This window comes from Argopecten irradians, chromosome 3 (genome assembly GCF_041381155.1).
Source record: "Argopecten irradians isolate NY chromosome 3, Ai_NY, whole genome shotgun sequence".
In the NCBI taxonomy this organism is placed as follows: domain Eukaryota; kingdom Metazoa; phylum Mollusca; class Bivalvia; order Pectinida; family Pectinidae; genus Argopecten; species Argopecten irradians.
Window position 1 is genome coordinate 16,637,758 of NC_091136.1, and position 26,731 is coordinate 16,664,488.

The 26,731-nt window shown below is 34.9% G+C and overlaps 1 protein-coding gene across 1 annotated transcript in view; it reads right to left on the reverse strand.

The window, feature by feature from the left end:
- LOC138317681 (dixin-like) overlaps positions 1-26,731 on the reverse strand; it is a 45,869-nt gene that overhangs the window by 12,158 nt on the left and 6,980 nt on the right. Inside the window, 4 exon segments of the mRNA XM_069259514.1 lie at positions 5,067-5,164; positions 5,367-5,509; positions 6,179-6,304; positions 6,620-6,749. Of these exon segments, the coding sequence (XP_069115615.1) occupies positions 5,067-5,164; positions 5,367-5,509; positions 6,179-6,304; positions 6,620-6,749 (497 nt within the window).

Here is a 26,731-nt window from a genome sequence, read left to right on the forward strand (position 1 = left end):
GTGACACGGAGTCCCTGTTACTCTGGCGATATGATGTAAAAGACCGCTGTGAGCTGTTCCCATCGTCAAACAATCATGGACATCACTCAAAATCTTAAATCTGGAGGTCGCAAAAAGGTCGACGACAGCATTTGTTTTAATAAAAATTTACAAGTCTGATTTAGTAAATTTTCTTAAAGTTCACAGGCATGCATTGGGCAATCATAAGTCAGTACACACAAGCTGTCATAAAGAGCCTAAATCACAGGCGAAGTTTTCAATATCACTAAATATTTGAGATTGAGAAGAAACTAGTTCCAATGCAGAATTTCCCAGGTCTGTAGGTAACCAGTTCCAATACAGAATTAATGATACTCTTCTGAATAAGCCAGTTCCGAAAGAAATTATTCCAGGTTCAAAATTGATCAGTTCCAATTACAAAAGCCATGAAGTTTAGAATCTACTATCGTAAGTCCCAAAACACATTAAATTGAATGGTTCCAATGCAAAATGCACACTATTTTCCTTCACATAGAAATTACACAACAGATGTCCTTCCTAATCCAGTATCAGGAATATCTAAATTGCAGATTTAAATCTGAACATAATTAGAAACATTTGGTTCGTTTAAAAGTCCACACAAGCTGGTTATATTTCATGACACAAAGACATTTTACAGCATACAAGTCATGACACAAAGACATTTTACAGCATACAAGTAGTGTCTTAATCCAAACCATGTTATACTTAAAGTCATCCATGGTCAGCTCAGACAAATATTCTGTCAGTTTAGAAAGGTTGTCAGATAACACCGGTATATGCAGACTGTTCATCCTGGTCTGGAGTTCACACAAAATCCCGGTCATGGAAACATACATATCCCAGTAAAGAATATTACAGGAGTCTATATGAAGGAATTTAGCCCGGCTATCAGGGAGGAATGTCTCAGTGAGGGCCCTATATATTATGGCTGTATCTAATCTCCTCCGGCAAAGAGTCGCCTCCCTTGGTAGATAAACAAACAGCTGCCCTGCAGTGTTGTGTATAAGGCTAACCAAATTTTATGTCTGTTTACCATCAGATTGTACTTTTCTTGGCAAATGCACAAAAAATAACTTTATCTAAATAGTCAGGGATAAATGTTCTTCAGATTGTGTTACAGTTATGATTAAAACAGCACTAATATTTTTTTGATAATTTAAAATTATAATCATATATTTTATCATTCTATTTAGTAAATAATGGCAATTAAACATGGCGGCTAAATTTGTTTTGAAAATTTACCTGCCGTTTTGTTTGTTTCAACTCTAACTCTCCAAAACAATGATTTTCATAAACTCATGATTTCCTGATTTATATGATGAAATTGTGAGTACCCTGTTAAATTGAACTAAACTTTTTTTTAATAGGACTCATGAAGGCGTATACCTCTACAGGGCAAAGATATATCATAAGCAGTAAGTGTCTGTGTGAGTCAAGTGTAATGTATTTATAGTACAGGTGAACTCTGACCTATGATAATTAATTAGGCCAGACTTATACTCATACATACCATATATTTAACACAAACAGGATACAACTACATGTAAATGTCAGCAATGCAGTGTTTTTTAAAAGTAAGGCCAACAATAGTAAATTCTTTGTTTGCGTTATCAAGTTGGATTTTTTTTTAATTTTCTCTTTTATTGTATACATATCATTAATTTTGATCAAATTTTGAAGTAGAACATGTTCATATCATATATATTGATATATGTTTATTGATTGCATTACCTTAACATATTTTATTTTCAGTGGTAATATTATGCCTTTTGCTTTTTTGTAGGAATTGCATTAAAGTTTAAAACTATTTTTATTTTATTTCCAAAATAACTGCCAATAATGAACTTAAATAGAGAATACATGGTATGTCTAACATACAATTATTGCCTCATTCACCCCTGAAGGTAGAGATGGACTCTTGTAGTTAAAGGGCTGGGGCAGTTTATTTTAACCCCAAGGTGGGAACAAGTTAAAGTCAATAATTCCTCCAAAATATGTGGCCAAAATCAGCTTTTTTACAGTGATCATTGACTATGGCGTACCAACAAAACTTTTCATCACGCTCTTACAAACTATAGCTATAAGAATTGCTGGTTTAAATTAAACTACAATAACTCCAATCAGCCATGCATGGAGGGGTAATGATGTTAAGGTGACTGAAATCCAACAAGCAGCCTTTCACCTCTGGATCAGGAGTTTGAGGTAAACATATGAGAACCACAGACAGCAGCTGTATAGGTAAGGTTCCCCCCCCCCTGAAATGACTCTCATGGGGTATGGCATTTGAATGGTTATAGGTTTCTCAATATTACCACTAGGCCTTCCATTTCTTCGAAAACCAAGTAGGGCTACAGTTGCTAGGTACTGATCTTAAGTCAATGGTTTTTCACTGGGTACTCCGGTTTTCCAATTTTTCTTTTACCTGACAAGTCCTTAAATGCATACACCATCTATAATAATCTATAATAACTATACAGACTATTAAGTATTACTGTTTATAGTTGTTAATGCAAACAAATAAAACAGAAGCGAAATATGGACAAGATAAACGTGATCTAAACTTGATACATCAAACATTCGATTGACTGAATGATAGGCTGATTATATACTGGACGGAAGGACTGACAAATAGAGACACAAGTAGTTTACTGACAGAGTCTGGCCGAGCAGTATCCCTCCTAATAATAGGGTAAGACCATTCTTAGGACACATTTAGGACAATAGCCTATATCAACAAACCTTGGTTCCAATAATAACGTCACTGGCCTTTCCATGTACAGCGGAATTAAAGGTTAATAACCAGTGTTGATGATGACGAAAACGCAGAGGAAAACAATGAAGAGAATACACAATATCGTCCTCTACATCTCAATGTCTGCCGTTACCGTTCAGGCTGATGTCCTATTATACACCAGCACACTGAATTATTGATCCATTTTTGGCTGTTCTTCAGTTCTAGTCGCACTAATACAAATAGTTTGTGCAATTTTCCTATTCCCCAGCATCACCATGCGTGAACATTTCACAAGTGAAGATAACATTTTAACATCCAGTATTTTGTTCAATAATGATGAATTTCAACATTTTTGTTTTACTTTTCATGCCTTTTCAGCTTTAAGATAAACACTAATTGTTTTTGAACATTGTAAACAGCTTACATATCAAGCTAACAATGCTTTAGCCATTACCTATTATCAGCCAGCAGACAGGTGGTCTTCCCTTACTTACATGCTGACAATCACATGTCTGAAAGCTTGGCAAGCTTGAACATCATCAAGTCATTTTTCAAAAGAAAACATTCCTGAGATAAAATTTGTGTACTTTTTGTTGTTGTTTTTGTGAATGATAGGCACTCTCTTAATATACATCTACTGGAATTTCACTATGAATAAAATGTAACTTTAAAGATATATCTGTAATTTGTTCTTGTTCATTCTTAAGCTAACAAACTCATGAATTGTTTGGACGGAAAAATTTACAAATAGCATCCCTTAAAGATTATATCTTCTATAATTATATCATAAAAATATTAATGGAAATCAGTAATAGTGGTAATACACTATACCTACTAAACATAAAGCATGCTCTAATAATTATAGAAATAAATGCATTATCACGCCTTTCACCTAGTGACCATAACAAGGGTCTCAGGACACTAAGAATTGAGAGTCTGTGTTCAGCAATATACTGCAGATTTATAATGTGAAGATACATTGTAATTAATGCTTTGTTTTTGTTGTAGCTCATTAGGTGTACCATCGATGAATTATTTTCAGCATTTTTGACATTGCGTCTCTGGTACTTGGGGTTTCTATTGGCATTAGTAGCAATAATCAGAAGTGAAAAACCCAGAAAACTATGAATAACATGCATCTATCATTCCACCTACCGTTTTCGACCAAATAAGTGTCCATCTCCCTTTTTTAGGCTTCAATTTCACTTACTTTGAATTAAATGCAGACTGAAAATATGAAAACTGAGTTGGTTTTCTTACTGATTTCTTTTGCAAATTGATACATGACTTACTTTGTGAAATAATTTTATGAAAGGCAGGTCCAAATTTGTTTCTATTTGTTTCGATTTCCTTCAAATTTTTAAGCGCTCTGGGCACTTATTAGGTCGAATAACATATAAGGATTATGCAACACTTTACCATTTTCAATAATGTTTTAATCAATATGCAAATGCTTGATGGTGTTTTTTTCAGCACAAAAAAAAAACCCAAAATGACATTATCGGCATAACTGTAGTAACTATTCCATCATCATACTTATAAATTAATTGGCTGTGCTATAATGTGATATAATCATGATCAGTGTGTCCCTGACCTCAATGTAAAAATAGTGGACAGTAAGAAGATAAATTAGTCTGAACATCCTATTACCCCAATGTCTGATTTAAACAGTGATTGATAGACAGTCTGGATTTCATTTGACCACATCATCCCAGTCCTCGTTTAGACAGTGATCGATGAATGGTTGTCTGAGTATCCTCTGACCCCGATACCCGGTAGATATATAGATAGATAGATGAGTGTTAGTCTGGGTGTTCTTTTCACACTACATACAATAATAGACAGTGGTAGACAAATGTTGGTCTGAGTATCGTCTGACCCCTATACCCAAATACAGACAGACAAATGTGAATGGTAGTCTGAGTATCGTCTGACCCGTATACCCAAATACAGACAGACAAATGTGAATGGTAGGCTGGGTATCCTCTGACAATAAACACTGATCTATCAAATTATGAAATATTCTCTGACTTCAGTATCAGAATTATCTGAGAGACATTTGAGCCCATTATTAAAAAATAGATACCAATAGTCTGATTATCCTCTGACCTTTATACCAACAGATGACACTGTCCTGATGTATGAAAAACCAGAGACCTCAATATCCAACTAAAGTCAAACACAGCCACATATCATTTGATTTATAAGCAATACTTAACCAAACCCTTTGAAAAACTGTTTTTGTATGTGCAAACCTGGAGCATTTTATGTGTTTGTAGGAAGAAAAATGTATCCATACAAAGTGACATACCTTCTCTCACTGTTGTTATATCGAGACCTGTTTCCACGGAAACTATTCCCTGCCTTAGCTGCTGTCCGCCTCGCCTCTGCTAAAGCCGCTGAAGCACCCTGTAGGAAAAGTTAAAATGTTTAAAACCAAAGATAAAATTCTAGTTCATCATAACTTCTAATAATTACAAGTACAATATATTAATGAATTGCGATTTATATTCAAAATGTTTTGCTTGATAACAGCAAGCAAGAATGTGGCAAATAGGAATCGCTGTAACAAAGAAATAAGAAGAGATCTGACCAATCGGATAAGCCGTACCTGAGCAATGCCCACAGCATGAGGAGATCCCACGTTGGTGCGGTTGAGATGCTGTGACGAGTGTTTAACACTTTGTGGTTTGAAGTGTGCTGCGATGGCCAGTATCAGCCTCATTGTGGACTTCAGATTCCCCTCCACAATATCTGTAAACAAAAGCATTTCATAAATACACAATCTTAAAGATGCTCCACCGCCGACAGAGCATAAATGATATAGAACAAAATTGGTGTTTAATGTTAATGCCTAATTAAAACAAAAATAATACATTGATTAATTTTGCCTTTGGTGCATGTAGTACTATTCCATATAGCTTAGTGCCAGGGAATTTTTTCGCGATGCAATTAATTATTTTTCATATTTTTAACTTGAAGTATAGATGGAAGATTCTAAATGTAGCTTTTGATGATCGTCTGACGTGATAGCGAAAAATCAGTTGTCAGCGGTGGAGCATGACTACGTGATATATTTGTTGTTAAACATAGGTAAATGTCAATTGATGAACGTTACATATCAAGAAATTAATATCTCTGTCTTCAAAGACAATCAAGCATTACCATAAAAGTGCTAATATGCATATGTCATGTGATATTGATGACTTGCTTGTATAATAGGGCTAAACAGGCCAGTTTATATTCTTTACACAAGGGAACTTCTAACTAATTTCATTCAAAATCTTCAATAATCAATTGCTTCTGTAAAATGTAAGAAATGTAATTAAAATAGTATGCCTGTGCAGGAGGGGCACTTTTAGGGGAGGATCACTAGTTATGTTGATAGATAGGTTACTGATATAATATATATGTAATACGTACCTTTGGCAGAGGCGTGATGCATGCGAATCCTGTTTGAAGACATGTAGTGAAGAACTTTCTCCACATTTTCCTTCATTTCACCGTAGTTAGATGGCACCATGTGGATTCCTGGCAGTTTATCACCCGCTAAAACAAAACAGTGCATTTCTTGAGAATTAAAGTGAAACGAGTAATGAAAGTACATAAATGTAACATATTATACAACAAATTATTCATGGATACGTCAAACTACATTTGAACAGTAATTTACTTATATATGGTATGGGTACACAAATCATTTGTCAAGGAGAACAATATATTATCATGATCAGGATAGTGCATATTTGCCTGAAATATCCTGATCACTGCTAAATCCGCAATGAATTTGGAATTCTGAATTACAAAATATAATACCGGTACTTTGTTTCAGAACGTTTTATGTTTAGCAAATATTCTACATACCAACAATTTCAATAAGTTGGGCAAGTACGACTCCATCTTTGGTATCATTCCGCAGATCTTCAACCTGCCGAACACCCGGTTTCTTCTTGAGCTGCGAGTTGACCCAGGCCACGTACGCATGGAGTTGTTGCTGCCAAGACAAGAATGGGAGGGGCCTGTTACTAACGTAATTGTACCGGACACACCCACACGCCAGTCGATAAATTGTGAGGTCACATCCCACACACTGGACCACGCCCACCTCATCAGCCATTACAAGTTCAGAGGTCACCAAACACAAATCAAAAGTCACCAGACACAAAGTTCATAAGTAAAGGTCAACCGAAACAAAGTTCAAGATTACAAAGTGATGCATGCAATTTCATTGCAAGTACAGGAGCTGAAAATTGTGGAGACTCGTAGACTCAGCCAATATTAGTTGACCAGATTATCCTGAGACTAAATCTGTTTGCTAAGCCTGAAGGTAAAATGTCAAAAGTTATGCTATGATATCAATAACAGAGCTGAACTTTGACAAACAGTCTTACAGCTGCAGACATAGCCACAAATATCAAAGGTTGAGTTTGGCACAAAGTATCAACTGGATGATGGAAGTTTGTAAGCAAATACTTCCGGACCACTGATGTAGGTAAATCCACACTGTTTCCATATCTAAAGGTTTTTCACAGACACACATGTGAAAAATGGCTCCTGACATGTCACTTCCATCACCATCACAGTTTTACCTGGAGTTCACACAACACATAACATCTTTACCTTTAATTTCAACACCTGTAAGATATATATATCGGTACTTTACTGCTTCAGATGTCTAAACACATTTTTTTCCTACTTAGTTTCAGACAACTATCACGTGAAATCCTTTTCCCTAGTGATATACATGGGCTTCAAGACTGAGATATATACATGTAGTTCTGTTATGTGTACATGTGTTGATAATGTAGTACAGCCACATGTGTCACAGATGAGAGGAATGTAATACCTATCATTACTGACTGACAGGTATCTGACAAACCTATATAGCTACACGACTTGTACCAATGTAATACACAGTCCCTCACTCTCCACTGACGATTGACATATATAGATCACTGTCCTTAAATGACCTGGAGAAACAATACAAAACAAAAGTACTGTATATCAGCTGGTCAGGTCAAAGTAGAAGTGTCTAGCTGCTAACAATTGTAGGAAATGGTCGAGGTGTTGCAATGATATCACAGCGGCCGCCATAGAAAGGATGCAACATGAGTCATGACAACTTGAGAGGTCAGAAAATTCACAGAAGAAAACTACGGTAGAATGCATGTGTGTTTAGGTTCTTATAAAGATATATGGGCCGGCCCTTAATTATTTTGTCAAATTTGGTAACTTACATTATTTTTGCTACTATTAGTACAAATTTTTAAAGATACTGGCATATTATGTACCGTAACATCATTTGCATGTGACTAGACCAATATTAGACCCTGTGTTTTACAAGGCCTTATATATATTTAATTAATTCTCTTGCATTTAACCTATATTACTGTAATTATACACTGAACCAAAATGTTAACATCCAAGATCTGTATGGGAGGTGTCAGATCTAATAATTTCACAAAGTAATATAATACAAACAGATTTTAATTACCTAACATTGTAATATATATATGAACTCATCATTATTTCCCTAATTTTACACTGTTTTAGCTATCTCTCTATAGAAATACCTTAACATTTTACAAGCTATTTTTAAACTCAGTGGAATGTGGTGCAGCGAATTACATTTGATTTCAATCCAAGATGTTCACTTTGAAACATGTATTATTAACAAGTTTTTTTTTTTATATACCAGGTAGCCCTTGAAAATTTACAGAACTGTATATATGTAAGCAATATAATGAACATCAAGTTACATGATACCTAAGCCCAGGCTTTCTACAGTTACAGCTAGCTAAGACATATAACAACTACATATACTACTTAAATGAGGTTGGGGTCAAAACAGGAAGCTACAAGGACCTACCATATTTCATCCAGTAAGGACCAATAGGTGAAGTCATCTAGGTGATAAACCAGTAATTATATAAGGACCTATTGGGTAGGACCTACCATATTTCATCCAGTAAGGACCAATAGGTGAAGTCATCTAGGTGATAAACCAGTAATTATATAAGGACCTATTGGGTATTCTGTATTTGCATATGGGTATTACAGTAACCTTTCCTCAATTGAAGGCCTAGGTATATGAATTCATGATTATTACATCAAATGTTTATGAAGGTATATGTATAACTTCATAATTATTTTCTAGAGTTAAAGATATAATTTACACACACACACAAATATGTATATGATGTAACGATTGAACAAAACCATCAAGAGTAGATAATTCTGTAATGTGCAAAGAAAGAATTTCCTCTGAATATCGATACCATGTACTTTCTCTTTTTGTAACAAGTACTTCTCAAGAATTCATAAAGATGTGAAACTGAAGTTACTGGATTGAGGTACCGTACTCAAGAGACAAACGTGCGAGCTAAAAGTCAATGTCTGAACGGTATTGAATCGAAAGTGTCTTCTGTACTTACACCTAGTCAACAAGCCCCCTAATTAAATGAACATATATACCTTAGCTTCAATTTTCCTCTTTTCTAATGCCCCACTTTCATGCTTTTTAGGTTTAATACTGTAATTATCAAGGCTAGGTCTAGTTTATTACCATAATCACTATTATAGCTGTAAATAAATGATGTACATTATGAACATGTGCCTCTTAGCTTACTTGCTATGAATAAATGATACACATGTGTTCTCCTGGCCGCTCTATCACATCCCTTCCCAATACATTATGTACTAATTATGAATATCAGTCAATATTCTGCACGACCAAGTTGGCAGTCAGCCCTGTTACAATGTTATGAATGGAATATTTCTGTTACATGCATGTATCAGCTATAATTACTAAATCACCATGACCAGCTGATTTAATTTGCTGACGGATATTATTTAACGTATATAACCATCTATTTAATTCCGTCGTCTGTGGATCCATGAATAAAACATAATCATCAAATGTCAAAATTCTATCGACACTAAAACTCCAATTAAACAATTATACTGCATTGACTATGCCAGTCAAAAACACCAGATAAAGATTTTTTCTAATTGCAGTAAAAATCTGTATTTATAATCAAATTCATCCTTATCTTTGAATATCAAAAACTTCGCAAGACAATCCAACTCAATCAAACCCTGGTGACACTGATCATGAATGATGATGATCAAAAGGTGACATGGAATGGCAGACGAGGATACACTTCTTAAGACGACCTCATCAGCAATATGAACTAGGTGATGTGTATATCCTCAACCTTTTTTTTTTTTTTTTTTTACACAAATCCTTGTCTTTGAAATCATAGAAATTTCACCACATAACCCAGCACAATCAAACACTTTGACGAAAATCCTGATCTTGACACACATCTACTTTTTCACATGAAACTGAACTCCACTGTACACAGTTGAATGACACAGGTGTACGTGACCGTCAAATAATACTAAAATCACAACTGCACAAATCCCATAGTGATTTAGCATCACAATTCACATGCACAAGATTAAATAAATAAGCGAACTGAGGAAGTATACATTCTCCAATATTTTAGAAGAAACACATACACATCCTAAGCCATGTCACCACACTACAGATATACTAGTGGACCAGTATTTAGGACATCTGAGGAATGTAGATGTAAACATGACCTACCGGTATATACCTACAGCAGGTATAGGTATACATTTTGCTGGCTGGCTGGCTGCTCTATATACAATGGAGTATATACCTACCTCTCTCACATCCCCAGTTACTGTACCCCTGAGTAAGAACTCCTAACTGTATTACATCATCAATGTATGACCAGCAGTACCAATCCTATAACTGTAAAATCAATTAGGACCAGTCAGGTAGGATCGGGAGGGGGTCCAGGAGGATGGGGGGTGGGGAAGGGGGAAAATAAGTCAATAATAAGATGGGGGTGGGGTAGGAGATTAAGGAGGGGAGCAAGATACAGAAACACTTAACAGGCAAATAGATTGGGGGTGGGGGTAGGGGGGTCAGTCATGTCAGTCAGTGCTAGAATGATTGGGGAGGCGAGGGCATTGTGGGGGAGGGACAAAAGGGTGTTTCATGACTGATCATGAGACTAGGGGGAGATAAATATTCTATTGATATAGTTATTTTTCATATTCTGTTGTCTACAAAAAGTCTATGTTACATTTAACTACAAGTTTTTTAACAAAGCAGTTTGAATTCTAACAATCAAGGTTAAACATGTATGGTATTCTATAAATAGGAGTATATTGTATTTGGGCTTCAATCAAAATAGCGTTAACTTTGGTCATGCAGGATCAACAAAGTATTCACCAATGAAACTTGGATCTCCATACCAATATGTTAATATGATATTCTACTACCGTTATATACTATGTCCTATAAACTGACCACTGTATTTCAGAAAGCTAGAAGGATGACCAATTTATATCACTTGACCATTGGCTATACCAAACCTAGCTATATATAGTGGGAAAATGTATATGTATCAGAGCTGGCTAAGGCTAAATATTAGAGATTCCAACGGCACCATGTGAACCTGCTAATGGGGCACTGGAGGTCCCTGGAATGTTTCTGATCCAGGCTAGGTTTGTCAACACTTTAACCCAAAACAAATTGTACGGATCATTGATAAATAATTATATTGGCTTTAACAACAAGTGGACACTAGAAATCAATCTTGTTGACGCCACTTTAATGCTGATGTGAAATCCAACACTGTTGATTCTGAACCAGTTTATAGCATTTTCAAATTCATGGTTTTGATTTATTGACACCTTTCTTATTCCAAACATCTGAACACCCATAACCCTAGGGAGATTTATTACCCGACATTAAAAACATCATTGAATCATGAATGTAGCGGTGAATGTCTATTAAACTAACCATGGGAAAACTTAAAATCACACACAAGACTGCACTAAGTCTTTTCTTGACAAAATAAAACTAAGTCTTTTCTTGACAAAATAAAACCTTAAGGAAAACAAATTTTCATGGAAATGTATGTCTCCCTGAATTCAGCTAGCTAAAGATCTTTTATGAGTACGTGTATGGATTTTATGAAACGAGTCTATGAAGTTTTTATTTTGGCGAGCCTTGGCGAGCAAAAAGTAAAACTTGGAGACAAGTTTCATATTTTACTCATGGCATCTTCAACAGTTCAGAAGTAATAGCCTAGAAATGAAATTAGAATAAGAACTAAAATCATTGATTTTGATACTGTATCGATATCAATGTTGAAATTGCTTCCTTATCATTGGCAGGTAAGATGATACAGAAAAGATTTTAGCAATAGGATGCTTATATTTATTTGCTTGATATTTCATTTTGGAAGAAATCTAAAATCTTTTGGTCCTGCTGACCTCCTGATCTAATATATCTGTTATCAGTTAGCATTAAATGCTGATATATTTATCTAATAATTATCTTTTATAAAGAACCTGGTAAATCAATCTAATCAAAATTTGATGTTCATTATCTACTCCGTAAATTATTTCAAACTTTAATTAGATTGCTGGAAAATGGACACTTATGCAGTGCAAAATATTGTAAATACAAATTACATTTGTATACTAAAATCAGTGATTTTTCTCCTTATATAACTGGGGTCGGTAAACGACCCCATTCCCAATGCCAAACCCCCTATATTTCTCCCAATTACAATGAAAAATTCCCAAATCAAATTGCTGACACAAAAAAACTGTCCTGATAAAAGGTTGTTTGGTTGATGCAATACAGGTCCATGTAAAAAACAGCTTGTAACATCAAATAACACAGTTATACAATATTTAATTACTTATAACACCATTTTTAGTGATGGGTAACTTTTCCCACAGGAGTTTGACGTTCTGTCAATAATACATAGTTATATATATAAAAAATACCCCTATATACTATATAAAAAATTTTATATAGTATATAGGGGTATTTTTTATATATATTTATACTATATATTACTGACAGAACGTCAAACTCCTGTGCTTTTCCTAAAACCTCTCTTTTTCACAATTAAAAATTTCCAATTTGTGTCAAAAACCTTTTTCCCAAAATACCCTGAAAAATCACTGGAAATCAAACCAGGCATATGTGCTTGAACTTTCTCATATATATGTGCATACAATTGTCTTTCAGAGATATCGCTGTTGGTTGTGAAAACAAGACAGACAGGAAATTAACTGTGCTTGTTATTAATGGTGCACTTGATGGATCAGGTCTGGCTGCTGATGGGATTAGCAGGTGTCCTGATATATAGTGGTCAGTTGTAGGTCAGTCTGACCAGTACCCATGGCAGATGGACCACAGTATATACATATTGGTCTCCTGCAGAAGGATGGCATGGGGAATATCTATCATTCATAATCAGATCTGGATGTGCAATCTCAAATCAAATGTCCAAAGGGGTGCAGATGGGAGAATCAGTTTTACTTTATATACTGTATTTTTATTAGAATTAATTTGTCAACAGTTGGAAAGAAGAATAAACTTTTGAAAATGAGTAGCCAATAGCCAGCCTATAGCTACCTAAAAAGAAAATAATATAAATTGAAACTCTTGGTATGTAGCTGTAAACAAAACATCCTTGTTGTGAACAAGATAGATTAAAAATACAACTGGTCTTCTTGTTTTCTTAGCCCCCCCCCCTTCCAATCCCATCAATATACTTACTCTCCATTCCATCCAAGAATGTGAGCCTTCCTCATCAGGAGATTTGGCGGGTGATGCTGACGGGGAAGGAGAACTGGACACTGCCATACGTGACATGATTGTAGATCATCAAAATTAGAGTACTCTGATTTTCTTCTATTATCACACAGAAAACTCCATCCAACGAAATCAAGTCACCTTATTTCAGGAAATTAGCTTTTAAATCCTTTCTGTGTTTGTCAATATAAATTTTTTTTCAGCACATATTCGTAACTGACAGCAACACTGTTACATATTATACACAGTTTGTCCAGGAAGTAGGCACACTCTAAAATCCACTAATCAACTTTCCGCCGTGTTCGCTGAATATTTTATACGCTGGGTGTGCGTTTCCTTGTTTACACTTTTCTGGTGTCTTCATAATTTTGCGGTTTCACAATGTTTGAACATTGAATAAGATCAAATTTTTTATCACTATGTCAGTCAAGACTTAATTTCTTTGTTTCTGATACAGGTACATGTAATTTGAAAGCCTTTATATGTCTATTTTATAACTATTGGTAACTCAACTTGACTTATTTTCAGTTATTTCAAAATAATCTGTTCATTTTATACACATGCTCCTTATGTGAATTCCAAATTCTTGGAATTAACAAAACAATGCTGAATTAATTTATTTTGTGGTCTTCAACAAATATGCTAAAAATACTGGCCCTTCATTATTTGCAAATAAACAAAAACTAATATTATAGTAATAACAAAAAGTGGAATGCAATTATTAAAACATCATACATATCATAAATAGAATAAAATTGAAACTATAAAAAAGGTTTCCAAAAATGAGATCCTTTCTTTAGGAATGAATACTGGAATGGCATGGACTAATGGTTTTCGGAAAATTGAGACAGAACAGGTACAAACATAGAACACTGCATGGAAATCCTTCTGGTTGTTGTAGGAATGTTTCTCACATACGTCATGGAATGTTGATTATTAACTACATGAGCTTCAAGTCATATAAGTGGATCTAGTTTCATCAACAACTTATCTCCACAAAGCTTTATTCACTGATTTAAATGTTACATCTGTTATATAATGAATTCCATAATCCTTGATCCTTGTGAACACTGACTCATCAGATCAGAAATCAATAACTTAATCAAAGTCGATGTCGTGAACAATATCCTTTTTAATCTTGTTCATTGCAATGTCATAAACTTTCTTAAGTTTCCCTAGGTTCAAAAAATCTTTTCAGCAACTAATATTTATGAATCGTACTAAACGGTGGTAATGAGAATGTTCCTCATTTATTAATCCGTTTTCGATAAAACGGCTCCTGAGAATTAACACACAAATATTACAGAATCGATACTAAACATGACTATGGAACAGTTCTGGACACGGGGCAGTCTGCCAGGATTTTTTTCTGTATGCCGAGTATATACATGTATGTCGTTATCATGATAACAGGATAACAAGCATTGTGTGGAAAAACTGAGCAAGTCAGAAAATCAATACGGTCCATTCAATGCAACTGTAAAATGATATCCCTTAGATTTATCTGCAGATACAATAACAAAAATTCTTATTTTAATTACATGTTCTTCAATCTTTCCCTCTGGCTAAGAGTTAATTCCTTGTATGTCCAACGGAATGACAGAACAAACAAGAACATCGACATCTAAATTCCAACAGTAAGCGATGCATGAATCACGATCGAGTTTTCCCGTCTGCTCAGGATCAAATGTTGACATTGCCAACACCTGAACTGGGGTCTCATTTCCAATTTCATGGCGTCGTTTGAACTACAAACACACATTAATGCATTCCGTTGACCCAAGTGTGCATTTCAGTTCCTCAGCTAGCGGAAAAGCCACCTGTAGCCGAGACAGGAGCCTGTTGAGACAGTTGTTTTGACAAGCACGACAGACAGGAAATGATTATCATTCAAAATGGCGTCTAAATTATTCTTAAAACTAATTAAGGATTTCATCGACAGCATGCTATCAATACTAACGATGTTACATTTGAATTTAACAGAAATTAAAATGTGTTCATGACGATAACGACTGATTAAAGTAAATAAGATTATGGTGCTTTTAACTTCCTACTTTTGTTAGAGGGTATTATGACAGTGAAATTAAACTACTTCCGGGGCATCACGAATGTAAACAAAATGGTTTGCAATCTGTTAGGTCCTACAGTACAAGCTGAGCTATGTTATAGGCCTATTCCATGTTTGTGGAATTGTGCACAATTAAAATGCCATATGGGTAGGAAAATATTTTATATATAGTCATATATACATGCAAAGAATTGATGAATCGAACATGGCTACTGCAGCAGGTTCGAAATGTGAAGTTAAACACGAGTTACCTCCCGTTAACCACAACTACTGTACATTGTAGACTTCCAAATATACATCAATGAAGACCTGGTATCTAAATGCACAGCTCTTAGCTAATTTTTATTTGTCTTTAGACTTTATGATACCAAACAGTAATACTGAATTATTGAAGAAAACTTTCCACTTTCTTCCATAATTCTGTAACAACGTATTCCTATTTTTTCATGACCATCCCCATTTTCCAAACCAAACTTTATCCCAAAACTACAACACCCGTGTAAGCCCAACTTCCTTTAAAGGGTAAATCATATGGGGTGAATTCAATGAAAATGAATGTTGTCACACCTTTTTTTTTTGGTGGATGAATAGGTTATACACTTTACAGAATGCGATTTTTTTTTTCAGAAAAAAAATATGAGATTTGAAAAAAAAAAAAATCAGGATATTTACAAATAAATTAGATTGGCCCCTTGGCGTTAATGCTATTCTCGGCGATATATTAGGACGTTTTTATTCCAGTAGAAAACTGTAGCCCAAATGGGAGTGAAAAAACACCCGCTTATGAATTCAGTTCTGCCCAACATGAGTTTCGCACTCTCTGCCCACACCAACATCTAATGTTTTATGGACATGTTTTTGTGTGTGTTATCTCGTAAGACATACTGACAATGTCAGACTCCCATGCCCATGTCTCTGATAACTTGTATCCGTGTCCACGGTCTGTTTTCGGTACAGCGTCCAGTCCTAGAGTAAACATATAAAACACAACACAATCTAACAACAAATAGTTATATAGGATGACCCTTTATCACCACGTTCATTCGGCTAATGGTCACACCTGTTGCTTAGCAACACTTCTGCCGCAGATGACAAGCACATAAGAGGCCCATTAAGGTTTTATTTCTATCGCTCACTTCATTATTCATGGTCAGGATTTCACATCCTCCATAAAATTCCTCGACCGTTTAATTTGACCTCTGACCTGCCAGATGTTGCCGAACAAAATGGGACAGGCATAATTAAAACCTGATTAATTCAAGTACTCGGAATTTCAGACTAACGGATAAAATTCATCGTTTACTGTCTGAAGTATTTGAATGAAAACAGCAGGAACGTTTAATTACAATGGATACTAATGTATCTGTGTATTATCTTGATATAATTCCCGATATGGTTGAAAACCTGAATTTTTGCATGATTTACATATTCGTAAAAGAAAATGTAAAAACGGTTTCGGCGACTATATTAATTAACAAGGGAAAACTAGTAACGATATCGCTGTCGTCATCGAGGAGCAGCTGTTCTTATATATTTCCGGAGCAAAATTTAAATGTTTCTTAAAAACATTTATTACATAAGAAAATACATATCGACTGGCCTAAGAACATATGCAAGATTTCCTGCGTAATATATATAGTCAACTACCGCACAGATTAAATTAGCACGATGGCGGGAAACATAAGACGACCACGCGTTATGATAATTAATATTTTATTAATTTAAATTAAATTTTTCGGAAGATTATGATAGGTGTAGTATTGACGGTATGTTAGTAACTTTTGAGACTCTACAAAGTTATCGATCTCGTTTTACATTCCCGTTTTAATAATTAAAAGCTTAAGCCGTTTCGGAAAGGTAGGGGCATTTAATTTCACAAACGGACACAGTCAAAATATTTGACCTCCGTTCTTTAAAGATAGCAGTGAAAATATTCTTCATATTCGCCACGGCCATTTGAGTCAAAATAAAATAAAGATTGTATTTCTATTTTGACATTAATCTATCAATTAAAGCGTCATTTTAGAAGCAACACGGTTCATTGGTTCATTGAAATGTACAAGAATGGCTTATTACAAATACACAGTGTACTAATCCGATTATAATTCTATCTTTTTGAACTTATAAACGAGATTACATCAAGAATGTAATTGGATTTGTTTAGTGAGCGGATTACAACAGTCAACAATAATCTTTAGTTTGTAATCCAAATACTTTCTAGTCCGTTTTTTCGGATCAACATAACGTGAGACCAATATTTTTATATACATAAATATTCCATATATTTGCTATTCAATAGATCAAACAATGAAACAATTCGTTAGGTGTATGCTAGGTTCACTCTAAGCCCCGTAAGATGAAAATGTAACCGTGATATATTAGTTTCCCTAAACATTCAGGGATCAAAATTGCGTGCATGTTTTTGTTTTTTGGTCTTATAACAGTAGTTGTCATTTAAGGACACCCGATCGCGAGTACCCTGATTATAACACCATACTTGTACTCAGTCCAAAGCTAAATATATGTTGGATAGATGAAATAACCGTAATGTATTTCGAAGAAATATATTCGGTCGCACACAGGAATTGGAACGAATTTTCAACCAATTTGCAACTTCATATGGTATGGAATTGATTTTTTTTATAAGTTAATTCATTACAAGCCGATGTGGTCCGAAAGCTGAATTTGTCATCACCATGCATGCACTAGTTTCAATAGTGGCCACCTGTACATATGTCACGTGACCTGTATCCTCCCTGGTGTGAAGGTATGCTGTGTTTGGTATATATGGTAACCACTACATTAATATGCACGAGTCTCGTCGATCATCAGTCGGCTGTGAAGTCATAAAATTATCTTAATTGAATTCAGGCTATTAACATTATAATGGGAAAGCGAAAGTAGAATGGAGGAAATGGCCCCAGGTGGATTCCACAAACGGGTATATGAACTAAGAGAGGGTCAACACGAGAGAGAATCATTTCATATAGAGCTCTCAAAGGTCAAGTGGCATTTCATCTCGTCATGAAGGACCAGATCAAAGAATTAGGCTAAGGCATTGGATCTATTTTTCATAATACTACAACAAGACTGAACATCCTGTAACTTAGCTGTCTTTCACCTATTGTATATCTGAATTCGCAATCTATGTCTGTATCATACATGTACACACCATATATAGCTATGATACTCGTGGCTTTTTAATCTTTTGTGAAAATTACATTGTGTATATTTTAGTGTAAAATCAGTTATTAAGATATATATATAGTATATAACGCCACATGACCAACTAAAACTCCAGTTTCACAATTTTAAAATCAGATACAAAACGTACTTGCATAATGGCATCATTTTGTTCAATGCAAGTCGACATACTAAGCTAAATCAAACAGCGTTTCTGAAATTGACTAATCGGGAATAATATTGTCATGGCCACTACGTGCTATTTTCTACGAAATATGGCTATCACCTGGATGGTTCCCATGATGACCCTCTCGTTACATTGATGTGACAGAAAATCGATACCAGACCTCCGTCAAAAAGGTGCAAATTGTTCTTAATAGGGAATCATTAATTTTAGATCAAGTGGAATGGTGGTTATCGGTAAATGAAGAGAAAAAGTTGACATCGTATCGCTTTAGGCTGTAGTAACAGAACGGGAAATGATCAGAAAAAAACATGCAAAAACACTTTATAGATATAGTTAACACTGCTGTACTAGGTAATAAAATGCCCTTTGTTTTAATATTTTCCATAAAAAGCAACATATCTCACGAACCATCTTTATCATAAGTGTTGCATGTAAAAAGGCCGCTTTTTTCGCCACATTTCACCGCACGTTGGTGTGTAATGTTTGATATATTCAAAATTACCATATTTATCCCTGTATTTTCATAATGAGCTACTATACATAATATATAACCATATAAAAAGAAGAGTTTAAACGTGTGTTCAAGGGTGAGTGGGTTCATATTATTACTATCGCTGGACACAGGGGCTTGTTTTATCGCGATGAATCTTAATAAACATGTTGAATCCCTGACTATTGGTATAAGGAATCTCTGGACACCTGTTGGGTATGGTCGCGTGCCATTTTATAAAATTATTCATATATTCACGCCATCAAAATGCAGATTGTTCTTTGTTGGAATATCGAAGTCCCCGTGTCACCATGATCACCTAACAGAAAGGAAGAACACAATTGTGGACCCCAGGCCTGCAGATAACTATGATACAAGCAGAAAAAGGATCCGTATTGCATATTCAAGTACGGAAAGTGCAAACAGTTTCCAGATTTTTTGCTTTGTTGTTTGACGATCAGCTTTTCCTATGTTTGGCGATTACTTGGGTTGTTTTCACACATATATATATCACATAAAATATAATATAATCTTTAATTGTTTCAAAAGACAGGCGTCAATTTCGGCGCCTCGACTTACTCCTGCAAGTGTATGAAACAATTTACGGTGTATTTCATTTTGGCCTTTTTCATTAATAGGACACTGCCAAAATTAATCCCTTTCTGACATTTACATTGCACTGTACACGTATATCATTTCTGATTCAAAATATATAAATAATGGTCATTAGGGGGATGTGTAAACTTTATTGTGATTTTTCGATCCGCTCATATTTATATAGGCACCTGCCGTGTCTCTCATTGCAACTGTAACCCGTGCCAAGAATGTCAAGTTGTTTTTGCCCCCCAAAACATTACGCATATGTACATGCATCTAAAAAGTCCATTGAAATAAAAAAAAAAAAGTACTTCGTAATTCTTACTAGAAAATGCGATCTGAATGGTATTATACATGTACAAAGCATGTATAGTAATTCGTAAAATAAATAAAAATGTCAAATAAACATACATTCACACTTTGGTGCAACATGTCCAGAACTGGAAAACTCAAACAACCCAGACCGGTCTGACCTTTTGATACGTGAACTCTATATCAACATCGTCTTCCCCTGGGCCATTAACTATCGAGTCGTTTAATTAACACCGGAAGTTAGTCGTGTGTTGGGTTGTGTACACCGGAATTAGGCAATTTGTTTTCAGGCGTACGCAAATTAGGACCGGAAGTCGATTTTATTTGAAGGTACATTTTAACATTGTAGATAGAATGAATGCAGGTAAACTGGCAAAATCGATGGGACAACGATATTATTTTGTGACATACAAGTATTATGTCAAACATATAACAAGTCTACATGCTTCTTATCGATTTCATCACCATTCATTATGCTTTCGAACTAATATACTTTTCACCAAAATTTTAATTGTTTCCATTAAAATCTATGTAGATTATTAATACATACGGTAAACTAAATAACTTTCTTTCTTAATTGCTTTTGGGCACCTACATATAAATACACCGAAAAGTCATAATTTAAAGTTTCAAAAATTTGGCGAAATTATTTATTTTTATTAAAGTCAGTTTTCTCGAACCTTCGCGTTAACTCTGCTTTGATCTACTACTATCCCTAGATCTTGTTTAGTTGCTTCAAATATATAGCCAAGGCTTCCATTGCAATCAGCCACATGTACTGTAACCCCCAACATGCGGTACCCTATGTCTTACCTTATGATTGTCACCAAAGTAAATTTCCTGATTTTTTTCAATGTGTTCACCACAGAATTCACTTGAAATATTACAAATTACAAGTTATTAATTAATGTGAATATGAGTATCTATGAATTAGATAACTATTTATATAGTCCAGCTAGTTGGTATACATATGCTCCATCCACAGAACCCAGATATATTCACGAAAATTGTATGTCTTTCTTTTGTGCACTGAAGATCCCAACTTTTGTCGTTGTGATTTTATGTCCTCAAATACTGTTTGTCTGGATGTTATTGGCCTATCCACATGTTCATTCCAGTCTAAAATTGAAAGGTTGATTCTCATTTTGTATGAACATTCATTAAATACTATTCTCTTGTCATGGTATTGGAGGAGAGAGTTGTTGAATGATTCGACGTAGTGTGTGTCTTTGCAATAACAGTAATCCTGAGCATTTCTGTAAACTTGTAATTTCAAAAGGAAATCTTTCAACATTTGTTCAGCCTCTGGAGTCCTGATGGTGTTTTTTGTGCTTTCATATTCTGGATCTGATCTGCATCGTGATGTAGAGTGACATAATTTGTGATTTCCTTTGTAGTGTTCAGATATGTTAGATATGTTTTGTCGTAGTATGTCAGCATTTCTGTTGCAATTTTGTATACACCAATATATATGGGTCCGAATAGATGCAGCTTTGTCAGAGAGTTCACTGTGCCAGGTTTTTCCGTGATTCTTTTTTGTCCCTTGAGTGATCTTTTTCGCGGCTTTCCCAATGCTTTTTGTCATGTGCCATGTGTCATTGCAGTTCTGTGTATCTCCTCTCTCTCCTCTCTAACATATTTGATGATGGAAGCATTATTATCATGAGCATGGTATTTTACAGGAACCTGTTCTCCATCTAAATAATCATAAATTCTTCGGACACCAATGAGTTCATGTCTCTGACTAGAAGAATCATCTTTTTTGCTGACAGTTTCAATTTTCAGGACCTTGTGTGTCAAATCTCCTAAGCAAACAACATCAGTGAATTTTGAATTTCTTCGCCAGCAGTGCCTAGCATCTGTCATGATACTTATACCATCTTCCATTTCGGATGCAACAGAAAATGCTATTTCTTCAAGGAGGGCGTCTTCTTGTGCTTTCTGAGACAGTTCCTGTACAATTGGTGCATAGCTTTCCTGTAAATCGGCCAGATATTTTTCTCCCATTGTTCCAAGGTTAGCTCCTTTGCAAAATTTCTCAAACTGAATTGGTAGAATGCCAGATGAGAAATAGCTATGGGCTAACTTCAGGTTACCGAAGAGCTTTCCTCCTTCCACATGTGGTGATGAATACCATGTCAAGGTATGGCCTTCACTGCATTTGATCAGAAACTTGCTTACATGTCTAAACTTTTCTTCAGAAGCCACCTTCATTTCACAGGAACATTTTTTCTGATGGTTCTGGATTTGTTGCAGAAGATTAGTGATAGCCAAAGGTGTTGCAACAAATAAGCTTTCGTTAAAAGCATTTTCCATTTCTATATATTGATAGGATGACGGGATTTCATGAGATGATGCTGCTGACGTTGAACATGAATGATCTCTTGTTTTCTTTGACGTCAGGTTGTGTTCTATGTAAAAATCAAAAACAGAGTTCAAAAGATCCTTTGTTCCAATATTAGATATTTTTCCTTCTCCCAACTTCATTTTGATAGAATCCATTTTGTTAAAAATATGGCACTTTTCTGCTTCATCTTTACACATAAACTCAAATCTGGTTCGTACTTTAGTGGAGTGTTGTTCTTTTCTTTTCTTATTTCGTTCGTGCTGATCTTGCGGATTATCACTTGGCCTCTTTTTCCTTGGATTCATTTCGCGATTGATGTCTCTTATCCTACTTGTTTCTGCCATATTTGAAAATAATATAAGCACTGAAAGAATTTAGCATTCTAATCATGAAATAATGAACAGTAGGACTATGTCATTTGGAGGGGTCAGAGGATGACATTTCTGCACTAATTGGTTTGTATCAATTGTTATCTATATCAAATATCACGTCCAATCATATTTTGTTTGTAACTCATTTGATTAAAATGTAACATACATAAGGTGTTTCATTAAAAACATTCAAGCTAATTTGGTTGTCTTCAATGAAGGTATGATGTCCCCTTTACTCAGAATAGACTGTCTCTCTGACAAAAACAAAGAATTTCTAGTCCCCTGTACTTCAGAAGGGGACGGATAGGTAATTTCCAATTCATTATTTTTTTGTGTTATCAAAAGAAAGATGTGGTAAGTTAACTATTGTGAACATTGTAAAAATCCATGTCAATAATTCATTACAGTTACATTGTTCTGATGTGTTGGTGATAATTAGAAATAAATAAATATATATGTTGTCCCCTTTAACGAGCCTTACATTGTTCTATCAAGGTATAGCATAAAACCCATTTGTCACACCCGGCCCAGTCCCCCGCCACTCATTTGGTCCCGCTCATTTTCAGCTTGGATTTTTGTGACTGAAAGTGATTATGGATAGTAATGCAGAAAATAGCCATTTAATTATGACCATTAGATTGACTCGAGAACAGAAAGCGGCCATAGAAGCGTTTTTCGCTCATTCAGAATGGGATCTAGATATAATTAGTGAAACCACAGAGACTGGTCAGCAAATTAGTGAGATAACACAGGATACAGAGTCAGGACACCAGCAATGTGTTGAAACAAACGTGTGTGGTATTGATAATAATGGCCCTGGTACTGCTGAAGATAACCTGTGTAGGCATCCAGAGGAATGTCCCCATTGTCTGTGTTACCCATGTGTAACACAAACTAATCAGTCATGGCTAGGCAGGGGTCAGTGTGCCAGGGAGGGAAACAATTTAGTAAGAAAGTCTAAATACAAGAAATTTTGGAAAATGTTATCAGATCGTGGTGTTGTGGAGAGACCCTCGTTATTTGGAGAGAAAAAACACTAGCATTACGCAGATCAACAGAAAATAATGAGGAAATTGTTTGGATTGGATCAGTGAGAGAATTGATGCCATCTTGTGTGATAGCTAAAGTCAGATCTTTATATCCAAATTTACAAGGTGTACCATATTTAGGTCATAAATGGTACTAAATAAAAAAAACAGTATTTTGCCAACTACAATGTTTTGGATACAATAGTTTCAAACATCATCTAAAAGTCTTCCATGCTTCTTATCGTATTTCATCACCATGCATTTGATGCCCGCTTTCGAATGTAAACATACTTTTCACCCTGTCAATCAAAAGCTGCTTCCATTAAGCTGAAATTCTATGTAGATTCTCTATAATATGCATACGAAAATAAATAGATATTTCTTTCTAATTTTTTGGGCACCTCTGTATAAATACACCTTAAGTCAATAATTTAAAGTTTCAAAAATTTGGCCAAATTATTTATTTTTATCATTCAGTTATAGGGCACATATACTGTAAGGACAAACGAACTTCGTGGCCCAAGTTTGAATTTCCACAGATACATGGGTTTTTGTTTTGGAATGTCTTAATTTTTACATCAATTTCTTTTCCTGAATAATAGCTAGTCACATGTACTGTATATGCCTAGTGTGCCGACATAGGGAATTCTAACGTAGAAAGGTGAGACAGCTGTGTATCAAACGATAGAACAGCAACACTTTGGACTCAAATTGGTTCACCATAATGCTGTTTATTGAAAGTGTCTTTTACAAATATAGCCAGTGTACATGTATTTTAACACTCTGGCTCCGACACCTGATTTGGACAAGCCTAACTGTCAGGCTGCAGTCGGAGCTGCCATTTAGCCGCTAATATTGTCGTGCCATGCATTCATCGGCGATTTTACAAAACAATGGGTAAAGGGGTATCTTATACAACGCGGTGTCAATGTCGGGATATGATCACATTAGCCCATACATAGCCTCAATACTGCAAGTGTTCCTATCACTGTCGTAATGTCGTGGATATAACGACAGTGATAGTAACCCCTGTGATATTAGGGAATGTCCATACAACCATCGTGTATCTACTAATACTATTACCACCTAGATATTCAGCGAATCGTTCACGAGTTTGTTCTAGAAAACTTGTTTTTCGTGTCTATATCATTCCAGTAATGTTTATGACAAACTATATCTTCCCCCACATTAATTTTCGTAGATTTGTAATCAAGTCATAAACCTCCAGTGTCAATGGAAATATTAAAGCAACAATATGCAGAAAAAATGTATAAAGAACACATTTAATGTAAAAAAAATCTCAAATATCTAAGGTATGATCATAAATAAATTAGTTTCTAACTCAAATATTCTTATAGGCAAAACTTAAACGACCAATAATATCTTAAGAAACAAATTAAACAAAAACCAGTTATTCAAGTATATCATGAATTTTTAATATTTCATGCTTCATGTGATTTATATATATATATGTATATATTGATATTACATACTCTTATAATACTATAAAGAAACCAGTATGTAACTTGAAAACCAGTCTACTATTGCCGCGTCGGTAATTATATATAATCAGTCCCGGATGATGAGCTAGACCACTTCGATGAAAATTGATAAAAGTGAAGGACCGATAATGACATCTGACCTTTGGTAGATAAGCTAGATTAATTTTAGATATGGGCTAACTTCACGGCTTACCGAAAGCTTTCCTCTAAACTGCCTACATTATGGTTTTTTTCCCCTAATACCATGTAAGGTATGGCCTTCACTATAGGCATTTGATCAGAAACTTAAACTGTACGATGAAACTTTTCTTCAGAAGCCACCTTCATATTGACAGTACTTTTCTTTGACGTTTGAGATTAAAGTCATCGCGACATATTGAAAACACAGGGACCTGGCACGATTTTTTTTTAACCGACAGTATACATATATATAAAATAAATATATGAATACTGTTGGTAAAGAAATTTATGCTACGTGCACTGTGAATGAAAATACATGTACAGTGCACATCATCTATAATTATGAGGTTTAAGACGGAAGAGCAGTTTCCAGCGAAGTACCAAAATCATATACATGTATATATATGTATACATCGAGAAAAAAATATATTTCCCTCGTCAGAAATTATTCTATTTTACTGACAACTCTAAAAACATAAAATATTATGTACTTGAAGAATCTGCAACATGTATACATTATATAGTTCATTTAGTAAGTGATCATGATCATGGGGTTTGTTATCTATGTTATACGTTTACGACATGGCTGTAAACAATTTAAACCCGTCTACAAACGAACATATTACTTTACACAAACCCCTCGTATTTATACTAACATTATATATATATCCATTAAACGGCGATAACCATGACAACGACCCTGTGATCACATCGGTGGTTCGCTGATCACACACTATCGATGATGAGGCGTTCCGAATGACAGAACATATTGAAATCTTTCACCGGAAATAATTATTTGCTCAATTTGCAGAAGCCATATCCAAAACTTTAAAACATAATGAAAAACTCACAATTTATTTCAACATCGAGATGCTTTAAGCTTGCTACCGACACCTCTCAAATATATTTGTTCTAAATGTATACTTTTGTATGCTTATATATATCATTTGAATATAAATTTTACGGATGTATAATTTGATCAAGGGCTAAGAGTCACTTTAAAATTGCACTTGTTTGAGCATTTTCTTCGTATTACAGTTGATGATGCCGATTT